General features: G+C 48.4%; 1 protein-coding gene across 4 annotated transcripts in view; it reads right to left on the bottom strand.

Moving 5' to 3' along the window:
* LOC136964236 (electrogenic sodium bicarbonate cotransporter 1-like) overlaps positions 1 to 19579 on the bottom strand; it is a 29932-nt gene extending 10353 nt beyond the window's left edge. For 3 of the 4 annotated variants that reach the window (XM_067258252.1, XM_067258253.1, XM_067258255.1), the window contains exons 1-13: positions 19160 to 19579; positions 13669 to 13742; positions 11838 to 12017; positions 9498 to 9633; positions 7703 to 7863; positions 7363 to 7542; positions 5813 to 5889; positions 4273 to 4430; positions 3939 to 4026; positions 2873 to 3027; positions 2455 to 2571; positions 2134 to 2308; positions 605 to 738 (exon numbers count right to left, since the gene is read on the bottom strand). In XM_067258252.1, the coding sequence (XP_067114353.1) occupies positions 605 to 738; positions 2134 to 2308; positions 2455 to 2571; positions 2873 to 3027; positions 3939 to 4026; positions 4273 to 4430; positions 5813 to 5889; positions 7363 to 7542; positions 7703 to 7863; positions 9498 to 9633; positions 11838 to 12017; positions 13669 to 13742; positions 19160 to 19179 (1655 nt within the window). In that variant the 5' untranslated portion in view covers positions 19180 to 19579. The remainder of the gene's footprint in view (positions 1 to 604; positions 739 to 2133; positions 2309 to 2454; positions 2572 to 2872; positions 3028 to 3938; positions 4027 to 4272; positions 4431 to 5812; positions 5890 to 7362; positions 7543 to 7702; positions 7864 to 9497; positions 9634 to 11837; positions 12018 to 13668; positions 13743 to 19159) is intronic. The other variant, XM_067258254.1, reaches the window with a different exon arrangement.
* Between the last annotated feature and the right edge of the window lie 294 nt (positions 19580 to 19873).

Here is a 19873-nt window from a genome sequence, read left to right as displayed (position 1 = left end):
ATTTCTTTTTTTTCCCCCCGATTATTTGTTTGCTTCCTTGTTTTCTTTTAAAACGGAGGACAGAGGCAGCATGTGAAAGTATTAAAAGAATATGCGAGTCTAAACAAATATGATAGGCTGGCTACCAAGGGGACTTTATCCTCCGCATCGCTGATGCGGTAACCTCCAGAACAACTGTCACCCCTGATAAACAAACAACCTAACAGGACTAGAACCCAGGACCCTGCTGTTATTTGTTGAGTCTGTTCACATCACTCTGGTGGAGTCTTGTGCCCATGTACCAAGGGTTACATCATCGAGTGCAGACACAGAGCTTGGGAGAAAGACATAAATGTTGTGTTTGGGTGCGAGTTTGAGAGAAAAATAGAGAGCAAGTAAGGTAGAGGGAGAGAGTGAAAGACAGAAAATAGACGGAGAGAGAGATGTAACGTGGCATAATTCCAACCGTTTGTTTGTGACTGATGATAATAATTAAAGTTCTCTGACATGTTCATAATAACGTGAGTTGTCCCCTCACTGTGAACTGTCTTGACAACTTAACCTGAACATTCATGCCGATGATGCATAGCGAATTGAATAGAGAGAGACAGAGAGATACACCCACTTGCTGAAGTTGAACAGGAGCCTTTCGAAGACAAGAACTGGGCCAGTGCTGCTGAGAATGGTGAGGGGCTGGCCAGCCAGCAAACAGAAGATAACCCCCGTCACTGCTGTGCCTAGAAAGCTCTCCAACACCCCCTGGACACACACACACACACAGAGAGAGAAGGACGGTCAGCCATTGTTCAAGATCAAGTTCAAGTTGGTATGCATGTATGGTCATCGAGGGCTGTATGACAGTTTTAACCACTTTTGTTTGAACCACTTTGACTGCCCACAAAGCAGTTCTGGTTTGAGCCGTTCTGAGTTTCCCGAAAATAAACACAGTTACTCCAAGCCTTTGTGATATGAATCAGCTTATTCGGCAAGTATCCGAATGCCAATCCTGAACCGGACAAGCCTGTTCAAGTAGACATTGTGTCATGCATTTACACAAGGGTGTCTGTTTCGAAGCCCGAGGTCTGACGGTGTCACTGTCACTGGGGTGGGGGGGGTGGGGCAGGGGGGTGAAGTGCACCTTTGGTCAAACTCGGTTGCGCTGAGGCTTCTAGGAGAGGTCAGAGGTCAGGTATTCCCCGTTACCTCTTCATCCTCCCACGTGATCGGGGTAAGGACAGGGCCGGGGGGGGGGGGGCGGGGGGGGCGACGACACACAAAGTCATAGTTGTGACTAGGCTAGCTGAGTAATCTGGATCTGTGGTTATTTCAGGCCACAGGCAAATCCCTTGATGCCTGGGAAGAGGGGGGGGGGGGCAAGTGGGGCAGGTGGCTGAGCGGTTAGGGAATCGGGCTAGTAATCTGAAGGTTGCCAGTTCGATTCCCGGCCGTGCCAAATGACGTTGTGTCCTTGGGCAACGCACTTCACCCTACTTGCCACGGGGGGGAATGTCCCTGTACTTATTGTAAGTCGCTCTGGATAAGAGCGTCTGCTAAATGACTAAATGTAAATGTAATGTAAGTGGGTTAGCATGTGTCCTGCTAGCTCCCTGGTTAGAGCCCCCCACATTCCGGCTTTCAGCCGGGCACTGATCTGCTCTCGTCCACCTAACCAATCCAGTCCTCTCCACAGCCGGAGCCCGTGCAGGGATACGGACGCTGGGCCGGGACAGTTAAGGTACCCTGGTCCTCGACCTGCCGCCTTAGGCTGGGCGGACAAGCAAGCTGAGCTGGAGCACCACCTGCCAGAATGTCTGTATCTCTGAACTGCAGCAGGTCAGCCCTGCCCAGGCAATTACACACTCCTCAGGGCCAACCATGTTAACACCCCAGGAACGTGACAATAAAAGCCAGGCCAGGCCAGGCTGAAGGCAAGGTAGGGTTCTAGGAGAAGCAATACCAACACCACAACTAAGCCTTGCACCAGGTCAGCCAAGATTACAAAATAATAAGGTTAGAGTCAGCAGCTCAGAACAATGATGTGGCCAGCATTTGTCCTCACAACTTAGTTGACCCCACTTGTTGTATTGACAACACACTACATAACCCATAATGCACATCCAAATGGATCAAACTGTAATTTCCCTGACACCTCACCTGCATGTTATCTGTAGCGTCTCCCAATAACCCTCCAAAGGTGATTGCATTCGTCACGGTCCCAAGGTAGATGAACAAGATGGCCGACAGAGACTGGATGTGCAACCCGTCGTAGAAATCGCTGGCAAAGAAGGGCAGTTTCCGCTTGATGTCCAGAATGAGGCCGCCACAGAACCTTTAGAACACACGGCAGGTACCAAAAGCACATTCTTTATTTTCCCCAGACGTACTCGGTTTAGAAAGACTGTTTCAGCCACTCGGGGAAGCCATGTTATTGCAGCGTCACTGGGAGTGTGAGGTGGTGTGCTGTGGCTTCCTTACTTTCCAGTGTTCTTGAGCTCGTCTCCAACGCTGTGCCCTCCGCCTCCACCCTGACCACCGTCATGTGGCGTGTCCCCGTTCATCTGTAACCCCTCACCTCCAGCATACATGTTCTTCCTACACACAAACACACACCCACACGGTTAAACAAGAAAATTGATGAAAAAAAAAAAAAAAAAAGATCATGAAGGGGAGTCAGGTGGCTGAGCGGTGAGGGAATCGGGCTAGTAATCCGAAGGTTGCCAGTTCGATTCCCGGTCATGCCAACTGACGTTGTGTCCTTGGGCAAGGCACTTCACCCTACTTGCCTCGGGGGAATGTCCCTGTACTTACTGTAAGTCGCTCTGGATAAGAGCGTCTGCTAAATGACTAAATGTAAATGAAGGTATGCTTTTCATATTGCGTGGCAGTGATGTACCTCTTGTCTGAGGAGGGCAGGGACTTGGGGGGCTCTATCCTGATGTCAGGATCCCACTCCCCGGGCGGCAGGACGATGACCTCATCCAGGAACTCCTCAATGCCCGCCAGCAGGTCCTGTCTGTCTTTAGCCTTGTAGGCGATGTCATGGAACACCTGCGTACGCCCACACGAACAAATATCAGCGGATCAGAAACCATGTGTCTGTCTGCAACCGGTCGACACACACACACACTGAAGTCACACAGGGTCTGTAAGCGTGGAAAAACGCTGACTGATCGCTCCCGCTACATTGCATTAGGTCCACGATCGTGGAGACTGGGCATGAAGGCTGGCCTGGGGCCTGAGGGAACGAGCAAGACATGGGTGAGTGGCATGAGGGTGTTTGTAAACATGCTTTAGACAGAGGCTGAAGGGATAGGGGAAGGGGGGTAGAGGGAGGGGGGGGTAGAGGGAGGGGTGGGTAGAGGGAGGGAGGGATTAGGTAGCTAGGCTATTCTCACAGTTGTCAACACACCACCTCCTGTCTCCTAAGGACACTCGATACATCCTGTTATAAAAGTGAAGTGTGGGAGAGCCGAAATGGGACTGAGACGCCTGCCGCCATCTAAAAGCGTTAAAAGCAACCCTGCTTCTTCAGCATTGCAGACTTCCGAGCATTAAACCCAGATTTCAGACTCCACTTCCTTCCAAGTATTCGTCGCCATTACCCAACCCCTATAATCAGTGTCCAGTGTCCATATATAGGAGAAGGCTTCCCTCGGAGCCTTGGTTGACGCCCCCTTCCCTCTCTCCCCATCTACACCACAGCGATCTGTATGCTACCGGGGAGCTCTATGGCATGTGGATTCTCCTTCCTGGGAGACTTCATTCGTTAATATGGTTTAATGTTGATTGAAGTTACGAACGCACCAAGGCCGGGGCACGTGTCTCATGTGACCGTGGGAGCCGTTCAGGAAACATGCACGCGTCACATGAGGCACACGCACGCGTCACGTGACGCACACGCACGCGTCACGTGACGCGCGCGCACGTCCTTCTCAGTCGTAACCGGCGGGCGGCCTTACCTCGTCCGACATCAATGTGGCGATGGCTCTTCCTATCTCATGGTAGGACTTGGCTTTGCCTTTAGGACCCAGCAGGACGAAGAGGAACCTGTTGAACCACAGTTTAAAAGGAGGCTCAGACTCAGCTATTTGATGATATCAGCGTTTGTGCACATTGATGAATTTCTTAGAAGCAGGACTACGAGTTTCCTGGACCTCGAGACTGAGGACTAAGAAGTCATCTCAGTGACTATCGTCAATTAACGTGTCTCTTTTTTTGTTTTCGCATCAGCTGAGGATCTGGCCAATCCTGAACTTCAACAGGGGGGGTCAAGGGGTCAGGGGGCGGGGCTACCTGGTGGGTACGGGCACCTCGGTCAGAGCCCCCAGCATCACCGCATGCTGCAAACGCACAAACGCCACAAAGGGCGAGTCCAGGAAGTCCACCTCGCCGACCAGGACGTTGGACGCCTCGGCGTCGCGAGGGAGCTTCTTCATGAACTTATTCTTCAGCTGGAGAGAGAGAGAGAGAGAGAGAGAGAGAGAGAGAGAGAGAGAGAGAGAGAGAGAGAGAGAGAGAGAGAGAGAGAGAGCGAGAGCGAGAGAGCGAGAGAGAGAGAGAGAGAGAGAGGAAAAGGAGGAAGGCAGGAGGGGCAAACACTGTAACAACAGTCACTGTAAAGACATTAATAGATGAACTGGACTCTCGTCCTTGACATGCGCGGAAGACATAATGACACCTGTGGGCTCACGCCGCCATCTGTGAGACCACACAGAACTGATTACATCAACTCCCATCACAATCTGGTATTGCAGGTTATATATATGCCCGCAACTGATGTCTTCTCCCTGAGTCACTATGTGATGCTAGCGGGGGGAGAAAGCAACAAGAACAGCCGGTTTCAGATGTCTGTAGGTTATTTGGAGACTAACTGACATTAACAATATTCTTCCCTCATTTTCAGGAATAGTCTGTGTGTGGCTTTAGTAGAGGTGGTAAAGGTAAACAATGTTACAGTTGTTCCCTATTTTGCATAAAACGGGTAGGTAGTGAAAAGTAGAACCACATCGAACAGGCAGAGTCCTTGAATGTGAGAGAATAATTAACTGAGGACTTGGTGGCCACAGCAATTCGACAAGGGAACACAGGTCATTAGCGCTGGCTGTCAATGTAATTCCACTAGTTACTATGTAGCTTAGCAGTTCATGCTTTAACTAACTAGGTCTCTATAGGTTGGATGACAGTCAGAGTGTCTAGTGACAGGATAATAAGTATTCTTTATGCTGATTTGTCAATAATTGCTTGGTAGTGACAGATGATTATTAGCCTGTCAATGATTTGTAAATACATAGTGCTCAGTGAAGCGTCGTATGTTGAAGGTGATCTCGGAGTAAAGCCTGAACGCTTAACCTGGCCGGCCGAAAGAACACAAGTCAGCAAGTAGATTTGGGCGCAAATGAGTTTGACATCAATGTCACACGACGCGGGCCTCTCCTTAGTACCGTTTAAATGATTACAATTGTTGATAGGAAGCAAGCATGCGTACCATTTTGTATGTGTCTGATAAAAGATAGGCAATGTCGTTTCCAAAACCAAAAACAAAAAAGACTGGAGAAAAAGTTAACCATGGAAACTTTGTGGGGCTTTGTTCGTAAACACTGAAGTGAGTCAGAGCCCTTATCTGTTAACACCAAGCCCCCGTTTCCATGAGAGGCTCAGATTATTTTGTTCACAGATGAAGGGCACCCTCCCGTTGCCACACATGTACTTTATAAACGTCTGACCCTGTACTGTACAGTGTCAAATCAAGATTGGAATGACATCACATTTTGTACTGAGATGTTCTCAACGAGTACCCCCCCCCCCCCCACACACACACACACACATTCCTTACCTGGTCCTTCTCTGGCTTGTCGGAGAAATCGCTCAGACTGTTGGAGGTAAGGTTCCTGTGGGCTGTGGTGGGGCTACCTACACAGGAGAGGTCACAACACGGTTAGGGGTTTGGGTCAGGGGGGAGGAGCCTGGAATCACTTAATAAGATTAAATAAGAAGAAGAACGATTCTCCAAAAAGAGTCTCAAACTCAATTCAGAGGAGCTCACAGAGAGAAACAGAAAGATCAGGATACCAGACAGCAGTAGAGGGTTTAAGCTTGCCAGCTGTGTTGGATCTAGATACTGGGCTCTGGCAGGCAGTCAGGCTGCCGTCTGATGTGCTGCCAATTTGTCTCTTATGCCACTTACACCTCCTTGGCACACATAGGCCGTACAACTACCTGGTCTCTGCGCCGTGCCAGTGGGAACGCGCATTAGTCGAGCTAAGCTCCACTCACCTGACAGTTTAAGCGAAATAATCTGTCCAAGACAGCATTAGTTGGGTTGTCTATACGTTTTCTCTGTTCCGAGGTTCTGTTTCTCTGGGCCCGAGAGACTGGGTCCAGTTTGATGCAGCCACGTGAAAAATCCTCCCCGCAAAACACTGACCTGATACGATGAGACCCCGCGCTGCGCGAGGGCCAGTCGCTCTTTACGGGTCTGTTGTCAGTCACACCAGTATTAGCATGCTGGCTCTCACGTATTCAATGTTATATATATATATATATATCATATATATATAACTTCTACCATGCTTTCGGAACAGACTATGTCACATCCAGATTTGTCGTTAGAGTGTTATAACCTGTCGTAGGTGCTATGAGCTGACTTACAGAGGTATCCCATGCTTGAGCTCCGGGCAACTTCGTCTAATGGTTCCTCGGAGTCTCGAGGGGTTAAAAAAGGCACGGGGTGGTCTAAAGGGCTGCGTGCTGCAGGGGCCCGGACGCAGACAGGCGGAGACACCCGGAAAGAAGGAAGATAGGGCAGGGGGGAAAAACAGAGACAGAAAAGAAAAGAGGTGATGGGATCGTTCCCAAACTTAGTGTATGAGGTTAGTGATAGGCTGCAGGTGTGAAGACAGTCGTTAGATGACAGGAAGAGGAAGAAGATTAATAAGACACAGATGAAGATTGACGATAACATTTACAGTTACCCGTGAAGAAGAGACTCAGAATACATGCATTTGAATCCATACATTGAAATCAATGTTTGTTTACAATGTTAAGCTGTTGATCCGTTATTGATTGTTAATAATACATTTCTGGGTTCTCAAACACACACACACTGTGCAAGTAATCCCTCAAGGTTACGTGCACATTGTAAAAAAAAAAAAACAGGCATGCCTTTCGAATCTACAGCCACGCAAATCAATGGACCAGTATCCCTCTTAAACCATGCGTACACACAGTTGGTGGATATCTCTAGAGATTGGCCACAGGATGTCCCCCCCCCCCCCCCCCCCCCCCCCCCAGAGGATGAAATCAATCATGGAGGATACAGAGGCGGAAGGCTGCGAGACAAGGAGGAGGTTAAAAGAGGCTGCACCAAACTGGCCTCGGCATTACCGTTCTCCTGGTTGGAAAACAGCCTACTTGCACTGGACACGGTCTTGCCGATGTCGGCAAGGGAGCGCAGGTTGGACTTCTTGGTCTGGTGGCGGTGCTTCCTTAGCAGCGTGAACATCACCTTCTCCTTCAGGTCGGCCTTCAGCTGCCCGCTCTCTATCTGGTTGTCGGTTATCAGCTCTGGGGGAAAGAAAGGAGGTGGGTGGGGTATCGGTACAGTTCCATGAAGAAGAAGAAGAAGAAGAAAACAAATCATTAGTCCGCCGCAAATCCAATTTTGGTCGAAGCAAAATCGTCTGGGTCTGTCTGGGCTGGGAGTAGATGAGGGAAGCTGTCTTACCGACCACCTGCGGGAGGGTGGAGGCCTCAAGGTCCAGCATGATGGTGCCCTTCTCGATGCACTTCTTCAGTTCAAACAGGCTGTGTAAGGACAGGGTGGCCACGTGGGGCTTGCTCCAACGCTCTCCGCCTTCTTCCACTTTCTCCTCAAACTTGATCCACCTGGGGGGACCAACGCACACACACGGACGCTTGAGGGAAAGAACGATGTCTACAAATAGTGGCACTTTCGGCCCCGTGAGGTGTTGGGACTGTTTCTACTGCAAACACAGAATGCGCTCAGTGTTGTGGGGCGAGTCAAAGGTCGACAGGGAGGAGAAATGACAACAAACAAAAGGCTTGTTTGAGCCCATATGCATACCGCAATAGTCGCCGTTTAAAGAAATCGATGCAGGTGATGCGTGCAGCAGTCATTAACATACTGAGCTTCGTGACATGGGAATATTCTCCCCATAAGCACGGGTTCTAGTGGTCCTGAAAGCGGGGCCATGAACCTCTGCTGGGACACCTTGAGGGCGAAACTGGGGAAGGTCTGTGCCTTGCGAATTTCGGTCCTCTCCTCCCTGACAAAGAGCCATTCTCCCGGGCTGCAGGATGGGGTTTCCTCCAGGGATAGGATGTCCCCTCTGGCCAGCCTCCACCCGCTTTTAAGTCAACCCTCCGGAGGAGAGAGGGGTGGGAGACAGGCTGCTTAGGGGACAAGGAGCCGGGGGCAAATCACATGAGAGATTCAGTTACCCTCCCCTCCTGTGGAGACTCCCCCCGACCCCCCCAGGGATGGATTTCTAGCCCTCAGTCAGAGGATTAGCATGGGTTACGTGGGGACGACTGAGTTAGTGTGTTAAGGAGCCTAATGTTTTGTACCTGGGTAAGTCTGTTACTTGAGTGTGCGTGTTTGGAGGTACACAAGTGTCTTGGCATGATAACAAGTGTGTGACGAAAAGGCGTGTCTGCGCGCGTGTACCTGTGTGTATGTGTATAAAAACGTGAACTCAGCAAGAGTGTTAAGCGTTCAGGGGAAACGCATGTCTGCGTCACCCCTTAAGCCTCTTAAAGAGAATGTGCTCTGTCCTGCCAGGGCATTCCCTCCACCTGAACAACCGTCTACCTCAGAGCCACAAACACAGATGACCAAAACCGCAACTGATCCTCCTCATACCATTCTACTGAATAGAGCATTGTTATCAAGACAACATATTTACTTTCAGACAAAAGATTCAATCTTTTGCAAGATTTCAAAATCGTTTCACAATCCTTCAACCTATGAAAACATCATTGTGACTAAGACTTGTTCCCAGACGGAAGGTTAGCAAAAGTTGGTCCTACCCAGTCCTGTCATGGTGATAGGCTGCTCGTTCTGGGTTCACTGAAGGGACAGTGGAGAGCTCCAGAAACAGATAAGACTGACCGGGGACTTTTCAATGATGACATGCAATTAACGCAGACAACACACAATCCCACGCAATTACATCCATGTGGAAGATTTTCTCTTGGTTTGAAACAGGAAACACTTAGCTATAACATCATCTCTGCGTCAGCACCCATGTCTAACTGTCCGTGCGTGCAGCTTTATGGGTTCCTCGAAAAGGGCACGGGGGAACGCTTCGAGCGCACGACTCGGAGAACCCCGCCCTTCGATCGCATCGGCATACCGCGACCGGCCGTTTTCGACAACACGCAAAGAGCGGGGGTGAAGGGGGCGCGCTTTACTTTTTCGTCAGACCGAGACGTCGTAACACAGGGACAGACAGAAGGGGTGGACGACCTTTGACCCACTCTTCCTTCTCCGGGCTCACCTCGCGGTCTCCTTCCACTCCATCTCCTGTCCATCCACGGCCAGGAGCTCGTCCAGCTCGGTGAAGAGCTGGGGGGGGGTGGGCCCGTCGTCCTCCTCCCCCAGCATGAACCGGATACGCTCCGCAGCTGGGGAGACTTTAGGGAAGGGGGGGGGGGCAGAGGAGAGAGAGAGACCAGTCAAATATTTATAATCGTGTCAATAATTACTCTGAAAAGCAAACATGTTCCAGGTGTGACTGTTCTGTCATTGACGGTCGGTTACCACCTTGACTGCTCCCAGATCAAATAAACCGTGTCTCGGGGCATTTCTGTGACACTTCAAAAAAAACAAAGCAAGTCCTAGAAGAAACGGTGTATGCCCAGAAGGAGGCAAATGCCAAGACAGGCCTGGGGCGTGAACTGTATGGAGAAAAAAAACACACCCTCACCTAATGCGAAAGTGGACTCTTCCGCTTGGGTGTGAGAGCCAGTTTCAGGAAACCCGACTTCCTTCTTAGAAGTCATGCTGACCTGGCACAAGCACTCAACCCAGGTGGGAGTGACTACTGCGCTATTACACACAAAGAAGATGGAAGTCTGGACAACCGTAGTTCAGAGGTCGGCCAATGACCCTTGCTCTAAGTATATACCCTACACACCATGAGTTACTGTACTCCTAAGTGTTTTGAACAGGCCTGTTTTCACTTCTAGAGATTTGTGCAACCAAAGTGGCAAAGTTATAAAGTGTCCATTAAGCTGTAAATCAGCTTGGGCCTATTTCTGTGCAGGGAAGGAGAGTGGGAGAGACCTAGAGTGAAGTTTCCACTGCCTCAATAGAGGAGAAGGGAGGTATATCTCACACTTTAAATAAAACACTGCAGACAAGACGAGAGATTGACAGGGTGGGGTGGGGGGGGGGGGGGGGGGTGGGGGGGGGGGGGGGGGGGGCTTCTGTTGGGTCTGGCAATCAGAGCCCAGACATGAAGAATACTGGAGGATCTGTCCCTGGACAGACTAAGTCTAACAGCCTGGACCAAACTTTACAAGCCACTTGATAAGGCCATATTCTGGTGTGAACAACACCAGTAAGTCAAAAACATTGATAACGGGGCTTTCATTGACTTTAAAAGGTTTGCCAAAATCAACAGGATTAGGAGGATTTAGAGGTCAAAATTATGGAAAAACCAACAAGTTCAAGTGTGTGTGAGTGGGTGTGTTGAGTATGTTGGCAGTATATGCAGTAGAAAGCTTTTATACCATTCTACACCTGGAGCCGTGATAGGAGTGTGGGGACTTTATGACAGTCATCCTGCACGTGAAACTTCACAAATGCCCTTGATTCTCACTTCCACTTTGGTGATAAACAGGCAACCAACCAAATGAACCTCCAGCTGCCCCATTCCTTCAAATGAGCTACCAAAGGAGTTGGACTGTATGACATTCTCTTCACTGCTGTTGAGTCATCAACGTTGAGCCCTATTATCAGGTCTGGACTGGAACTGAAAAACGGCATGGGACTTTGGAAACGCAGACAGGCCCACGGCCGTGCATTATTATTATACATTATTTTTGGGGGAGCATTATGCCGCGGCCGTTTGACCGCCCATTCGGGAACTCTCGCGACAGTAATACCAAGCATTCAGGACTAACAACAAGAGGATTACAGGTGCTGACGGCTATAAGATGAAAGGCGTCCCAGTCAGAAGTGACAGGGCTGGGAATCTCCCTTTTGCTACAACACCAAGCGCCATCTGTCTCCTGGGAATTCAGCTGCTAAAACTGCCTGTCTTCTCAGACTGCATTGTCAGACACAGCCACTGCACCAGAGTATCTTTAATGACATGCAAATGACAACGTGCACTAAGAAAGAGCCTTCAGTGCGTGCACAAACTCCTTTTAGTTCGTCTTTGGGCTCTGCATGAGGCTCTGGTTGCCACGTGGCAGGTAGAATGGAGAGGTATGAAGAGAAGGGGGTTCTAAGGTAGGCGAGTTCCTACAAGTTCTTCTTCACCAAGGGGAGTATAACAAGACGACACGGGAGCTGTCTGCTGTGGGAAAAGGCTGTGTATCAAGGAGGCCGATGTGAAACAACACTGTATACTGGACACTGGCCTAAACTCTGGGGTCTTGGACTGGTGTGGACCTTCGACTACAAGTCTGAATGGATCAGATGTCATTTTTGGTGGATATCTTCAATGTCAATTGAGTGTGATGGAGAATTCGGAGCTGGACTAAAAGGTTCGGCATGTTGTGAACACGTGCGCTCAACTGACTGGCTGACGAATGGTTGACTTCATTCACGGGTCATGTCGTCGAAAGATGCTTCGACCTGAAACGGAAGCGATGAGGTTGGTACTTACTGAGGGGCATGAGAATGTTGGGGCAGGCCTCATCTGCATTCTCGCCGTCCGACTTGTCTCCGCCCTCCACATTAAGCTCCACCCTCTCCCTCTTCTCCTTGTGGCCAGACTTGCGTCGGTGACGTCGCCTGCGGTGGTAGCTCTTGGGCACGTGCACGCCGATGTACACAGTGTGGTGACCTGCCATGGCACAGGGGGATGCAGGTCAGATTACGACAACTGTTACCACAGGAAATTACATTAATCCTGCATGTTGGTAATCCACAACAAAACTGAGGAAATGCACATAACAAACAAGGGTGAGCTCACAGATCCTAGCAAGGCCAGCGAGAGACAGGGTTCTGATCTTGTCTGTGGACACTTTCATGTTAACTGACCCATTAAAAAAGAACTGGCAGGCAGGTGTCGGTTGAGCTAAGCCTGTAGTTTATTCTTCAGAACTAACATCACACATGCCTGCCACACACACAGCCTGCCTATGGTCGGCAGTTTCCCCACGGGTCCATCTGGACCGGATTTGTCCTCCTCCTGACACACTCTGAGGATGTAAATAAATACCAACTACTTCCTGTACAGTGCAGCTCATACAGGAAATGGTTGACCATCTCCAGGAAGTCATTTTGTAGGGAACGCAACAGTCCTGTGCCAGATGTAGAGCAGTCCGTACGGCCAAATATTCCACCTTCTATGTCATTCTCCACGACCACTCATGCAATCGGATCTTCCACAACATCAATAACAGTCCAAAAAAGCAATACAAACAGAACAATAAAGTATGGGGACGATAAAATAACTTTAAACTAATGAAACCACACGTTCAAAGTAAACTGAACACGACCACTCATTGAATGATATGAATAGATTTTTTGGTGTATATCATTTTCATTCTCTCTACGTCCCTTTTCCTTGGAAATGGGTTGGTCCATGACCTGGTACCCCCCCCCCCCCCCCCCCCCCACAAACAGCACATGCAGTATGAAGCAGAGAAGAAACCTCTAACTCTCCCTTTCATTGGGTTTCTCACTATGACAGTACTGTGCAGAGTCAATTAACCTTACAATGGCACTTCCCTTGCAAATATGCTGTAAGTTATCGTAAATACGTTTTAAAATGAGTAGATGTGTATATCACTTCCAGAAGGACACACGACACAACATAACCTGCGAGTTAACGATTTATCTGATACCTGACCTCCTTAAATGTTTTCGGGATGAGTTAAACAAGTTGCTATGTTCCCACACGAGGTTAAGACAAAGTTCGGTTTCAACTCCCAACCCTAGGGGACATGCTAGGCCAGAATCTCACAGACAAGTGAAAGAGCTGGCAGCCATTACTATGTACACACGGCCCCGTCGTTCCTCAAACTGTGAGTAAGTTCTTTGTGTGTACACATGCACTGCAGGTCTGAGAAATATCAGCATGTTCCTGTACGAATGTGTCTGTACACAGAGTGTGAGTGAGTAGTGTATGCGGTATGCTTATGTGCAGTTAGCTGATGGCTAGGTCTGTCCTGAAGGATTATGCTAGTAAACATCTTCACAGGGAGAAAAGAGCGGGTGCCTCCTAAACCAGCCTGCTCCACATCTGGATTTTCCATTCTAATCCCTCTTCGATTTCATCCCTATACTAGCGGGAAAACAATACAGCCATCCGAGCCAGCGACCTGGAGACCAAGACCGGCTGAGTATTATGGGATGGGGCTGGTGACGTGGGCAGCTAACAGCGAGAATTGATGCCTGATTGGGGGGGAAAGCAGATATAGAAGAAAAAGGGAGGGAGGAAAAGGGGGAGGGGGATCAAGAAAGAGTGACCAGTGATCCAGTGATCTCACCTTCAACCTCCTCCGCGTCACAGATGTGCTTGACGAAAGCAGCCCCTCGATCCAGGACAGCCTCATCCTCCACCCTGCATGGACAAGCAAGAAGCCCGGTGAGAACAGGCCACACAGCAGAGAGAGCCCTACGTCAGGCGGCACGGCCCGTGAACCGGTCACAGGTTGGTGTCACTACCCCAGCCGAACTTCTGAGACGATGCTCAGTGCACGCGCACGTACGCCCGCACACGCTGGCACAAACTAGTCCCGTTTATCTTCTGCTCTGTCGTCTCCGTAAGGAGACAGTTTCTCCTGAGTGTTTCAGAAGGCTTTTGTTTGCCAGGGTTGGCTTGTTTTGACACACAGAACCCCCCCCACACACACATTTGGCCACATCTGTCCGTTTTAGAGCCTGGAGGTCAGTAATGCGTTCCCATGAAATATAAGCCTGATAATTATCCCTATTCAGGAGTTGTATTCATCTACATACAATGTTGTTCATCATCCAGCTATATCCACCTATTCTTCTACCTGTTAAACTTGTCAAACTCTCATTGTGAAATTACCAAGGGAGAGGATCCACCTACTTCAATAGAATAATCCCACCAGACAATAAAAATGTATATTATGAATTTCATCTTCAGTCGTTTCCTTTCTCTGCTGCCCATTCGGTTCAGCCAAGACAAAATACAAAAATACTTTTATAAAAACAAAACGGGGTTATCTACACACAGACAGTTATAAAGATACAGGAAAGCAGGAAGAGAGAGGGGAAGACATCCAGGAAACGCCACGAGCCGGAATCAAATGTGCACCGCTGGGTTATGGCTGTAGCCTTTGTGACAACCACATTCTACCCAGTGAGCCACCGGCGCACCCAGTCAAAATACATTGTTACGTTGTTAATCATTATTTAATGGAGCTGGGCAGGTAGTGTGCCCACGTCCTGCATTCCACTTTATTAAGACATAGATGTCATAATCCCACACAGCGTATTTTCCACTTTCACTAAACAGGTTTGACCATTCTTTGGCCCGGCTGCTTGAATGAGGGACAAATGAAGTGGAAAAAAAGAACAGCGATGCTCCACTTCCTGCAGTCTATGCATGTCAGCGAACGTATACATTTCTTCATAGCATGTCTATGCATGCATGTCTGAGCTGTGAGCAGATGACGCTTGCACGGGTGTGTGTGTGTGTGTGTGTGTGTGTGTGTGAGAGGGTGGCGCTGTCAACGTTGCATACCCTGACTGACTGTGCATGACAGGCAGTAGTAAACCGTTTTGGCCAGAGCTTGCTGTAGTTTCCTGCTGTATGCGGAAACAGTGGCGTTTCCTGTAGTTCCCGGTACACTCGGCAGCTGTTCCTTGATAAATCTAACCCTAACCCTTCTCTTCCAAGAGGAGGGGGGGGAACAGTGGCTTCTCGTTCAAGGCCACTCCACACCAGGCCAAGCCCGGCCTCATGAGCACATCAGGACAGCATGGGATGCACAGGAAGTGACACTCTAACCTGCATCCGAGATCCCTCTTGGGAGGTCTGATTTACATCAAACAGAAGTTACAGTCTTTCCGTTTTATACCCATCACTTCCCTAATACACAAACGGATTAGTCGGTCAGTCTTAAGACTGAAAACGTGCATGCGGAGGGATTAGCAGAAACACGATCTGCCCATCGGCGCTGGTATGAGAACCATCCAGACTGAAACAAATCCACCTGTGTCGCACAATGAATGTCTGACATTCAGCTGATGAGGCCCATCTCCGGACGACACTGATCCTGTGACAGCAACTGCGCTGTGCGCCTGTGCGGTTTCTTGCCTACCCTCGTCCTCACAAGTCACTGCTCTCAGAAGAGACCCGAACCTTTACCTCGGACAGCATCACCTTCCCTCACAGCTGCACCCCTGGACAATGTCAAAGTTTGAAAGGGAGTTGGGATGGATGGGTGGGTGGGGAGGGGTATGTGTGTGTGTGTGTGTGTGTAGGGGGGGGGGGTTGGTACACAAACTCCTATATAAACAAAGACAGGAAGGATGTGACTTGTTCCTATGATAGCACTGCAGGCTCTTCTGCATGGACCTTATCCTCCCATATCTAGCTTTGGGATTTTGCGGTGGGGGCAGGAGAGGTGCAGCACTGAAGTGCTGCTCACTGATCAAACGAGAGCTCGTCTGGCTTGTTGCCACGGTGCCAAGCGGCGCCAACACCGACTTGGTTCTTCATTGTTGGTGGAGGACAGGACAGGTTCCCACAAGGCGTTTGGTGATGGGAGGGATCAAAGCCTAACCCCCACACAACAGCTTAGAACGTCTTTGCATCTTTCATAATGATAAAGCAGGGAATGAGAACAAACTCAAAGCTGTCGTAAACCGTAATCTCTTCTTCTTCTTGTTCTTCCTCACTGTCTCTTGAACAGTTTGTGCTTTCCTCAAGGCAAGAGAGTATGCAAGAAAGCTCAAGAGCCTCGAGTGGCTTCGTCACCGTGGACGCCTGAGGCCCCCATTAAGTCAGTATCACAGTCCCCGAGGTGTCATTGACAGCGAGGTCAAGTCTTCCTCTGAGGCACCATGTAAGGAAATGGGAAAATGTCTGCCCTGACAGCTGCCGGCACAGGGGGCAAGGGAAAGTGCCACGGGTGCATAAGGTCAGTTGTCAATGCCTTTCCCCATCAAAGATATAGAAAGAGAGGGGAGCTGAATGCATGCTTTAATTAGGTTTGTAGCACAAGGGTCACCCCGTACAGAGGCTTTGAGTAGTGCCGAGTTGCATTGTTTAAGGTCGCACCACTGGACATTTTCGATGATCGGGTTCTGGATGAAACATGATTAGTTCAACCTTACGGAAACATGGATTTGCGTGGCTTCTCCAAATTGTTTGACATAATGTAACAGACCTCTTCACCCTTTCAGTGCACAGGATCGTTTACAATAGAGACACCAAAGAAAGACATCGGAACTTTGAAAGGGCCCAGATACTTGACTCGAGAACTGTCTGTTTAGGAATTTGACCATCCGCCAAGCCTTATTCTTTGTTTCACTAACAGCTTCTTATTTTAGATACAAACCCTCCAGTAGAACCAGACGTGTCACATTTAGCAAGGCCTTTAGTGCAGCCTTTAACGCAGCCCTTTGGCACTATATCAGTGTAGCTGGGGTGAGGAGGTGGTGGTGGTGGGGGGGGGGGTGCGCCGGGGAAGCAGGTCAAGTAACAGGAAGAGGGCCTTCAGTGTTCGGTCTAACCTTAACCACACAAGCCTGTGAATAGGGGGAAAGGAGTGGAGGTCAAGTTGCATGCTCATTGCCAGTGATATCAGGGCTCAGGACCCCAGTTAATCACTCCATACCGAGGGCTCTGACAGGGAGCACCTTATGCGGAATATGTAGCGGAAGGCTCAGAAGAAGTGTGGAGAGTTTGACATCCCCATTTTGGGGGGGGGGGGGGGGGGGGGGGCGAAAATATATTTTTTTAAAGGTAGATGGGAACCTTGGTAACATCCTCCTGAACCATTTGATAAAATAAAAAAAACATAGTTCATAACCCTTAACTTTATTCATTCAAATGGCATTGATTATTACCAGCGGGGAGTGAATCGAAGTAATCGGATTCAGGCAAAAACATATTCTACAAAGCCTCTTAGTGCTCGTGAGGAATTCTGTGTGAACTCTCACCAAAAGGTGTGAGTACATTAACACATCCACACGGAGCTTGATGTTAGAACAGGAGCATTTGACACCTCTTTCCACACCTTTGTGTGCAGCCGATTGTCGTGTCAGGCTTAAGGTCATCATAGCTGTGGTTTGGCCTGTCAGGCCACCAGCTTGATACCGAGGTATATTACACTGGTCTCCAGAGGTCATTTACACCTCCTGGGATTACCTGCAATACAGGTAGCCTACACTCTCTCCTGAGACTCGGGGAAGAATGAGAGGCAGAAGGATGGTGTGTGGCTTCAAACCAGACCGTGCTACGCCCAGACTTCTCACTCAAGGACGTGTTGGTGACCTCCTGTGCTCCAAGATTAGCATGTCAGTGCGTGAGGAACCGGGATCAGCAGCTCAGAATCAGGAATCGGGATGATCCTCAGCTCCTGACAGCCTGACTCACCAAATCCCACCAACCAGGTCCACCCTGAAGGTCTTTATGTAAGCTCAGCAACCTGCTGAGAGGCTATGTGAGAACCCGAAGCGCACACACGCACGCACAGCTAGCAACAAGCACCGCAGCCGGCCATTAATTATTCAAGACCGTTGCATTGAACGTGATTCCTTGAAAAGTTTGGCAAGTATGTTTTGTCTTTAAATCACTTTATGGAATTTCTAGTAAGTGTGACAAAACTGGATGTGTGAGTTTACTAAATCCTGATACTGGATTCCTGCACGTGAGACGTTGACCAAGAAGAAGCAACACATGGATAAATGGATGGCAAGTTAACGAGGCACTGACTTCCCTGTCCTTTGTCAGCAACCACAATACTCACGACAAAAAGACAGAACAATGACGAATCGTTTGTAACTGTTCTTGGCCAACATCTTGTGTGGCCTTACTTTCTTGCCTGACATGAATTGGAATGGCTAAACCTATAACTTGCGTAGTTTACTTGTCTAATCTAGATGGGTGTTGATAAACATTGTCTCTAACAACACACTTTAAATGACTACACAATATATCCATGCTAAACCCCGTCTTGCAGATTAGACCAATGAACGCCATATGGGAAGGAAGTAACGTTGAGAGGTAACTGAGTGCGCGTGCTGTGCGTAATTATTGCGCGCTCCGCAGTCCACGGACAACAGCCGTGTGAATTTACTGTAGCAAGTATTACACACTCCGTGTGATTTTGCTGGCCCAAAAATAAACTATTGTCGTGGCACATCAAGACAGGAACTTTTTAGAACTTGAAACAATGCCTAGAGTTATTCATGGTATATGGATAATTTAAACTTGACTAAAGATAACTATGTCCGTCCCTCCTCGTCTGATTTAGACGAGAATCTAATTGAATGTGACAGGATCTCGGAAAATAGATTACCGTGACCGCTCAAGCCATAGCCTCACACAAGCGGTGGTGGCGGCAACCTGCGACTTATCCAGACCTAGATTGTGTTAAACTATTGGTATTATTGAGGAACTCATTGTTAAACATTTTATGCGGATGCAAATAGATGCAGTGCGTTAATTTCGTGCTATTTTACAAGAAGTGATGTTGCAGATGTGCACAGTTGATAAGTCTCATTAGCTATTATGCAACGTTCATGAGTCTCAGGTTTACGCATAAATTCATTTGCACTAACGATGTAATTAGTCTGAAATTAGAATGCTTTCCACATAGCCTAAACTACATCTGCGGCTCTGTAACTTCACATTATATTCAACGACCTCATCTGATCTACTATTGATCAGATAAGTATAGGCTACGAATTGCGCATTCTACTTCATATCAAGGCATATGTTGCAATGTTGACACCAAAACCAACTGGAAAGTAAACACAAGACTTAAATATACTCACTTGCTTTTTTCGGTACTCATTTTGCCAAAGTTATGTCCAGCTTTTCCTGAAGTTTTACTCCAAAGGAGTAAGCTACTGAAGTCGACGTACCGTCCTGTCCTCTTGCTCAATAAGTGTTGGCAATATATTGGTTTAGCCTACACTAAGCTATCGACCTATCGATACTAAAGAGTACTTGTTTGTTTCACGATTAATTGGTTAACGTGATTAATGATGTAGGCTAAATTCACTCAGTTTCTGTCAATATGAATTAGTGATAATCACGACAAAAGTTGTTTTGAAATGTTGCACTTATCTGTTCGGAATCAAAGTCATGTTATCGATGCTACAAACTAAACATAAAGTAACACCTAGGTAAGTCATGTTGTTAGACCTAATCACTCCATTATTTGTAAATCCTCGAAATTCAGTTGTAGTTTATTACGCTGTTGCCTAAGAATGAAGAAGTACTGCGAGCCCAGCGTGTCTTTTTCCATTTTTAAGTACCTTCCCTCTTGTAACGTCACGCCACGAGTGGGAGGTAGAGGTCAGAAAACTACGCTACGCTGGGTCGCTATCAGCTTTCAGTGTCTCTCCCCTTTAACTCATTGGAGTTCTGGTCTATGGGACTGATTTATGTTTAATAAAACTTTTTTTTTTACATAACTTTTCAGCTCGAGACCATTGGCCGTGGGTCCTTTTCTTGGAAGACTATTAAAAATACAGTTAATTAAT

The sequence above is a fragment of the Osmerus mordax genome, chromosome 20, assembly GCF_038355195.1.
Source record: "Osmerus mordax isolate fOsmMor3 chromosome 20, fOsmMor3.pri, whole genome shotgun sequence".
In the NCBI taxonomy this organism is placed as follows: domain Eukaryota; kingdom Metazoa; phylum Chordata; class Actinopteri; order Osmeriformes; family Osmeridae; genus Osmerus; species Osmerus mordax.
Note: the sequence above shows the minus strand (reverse complement) of the source record. Positions and strands in the feature narration are given on the sequence as shown.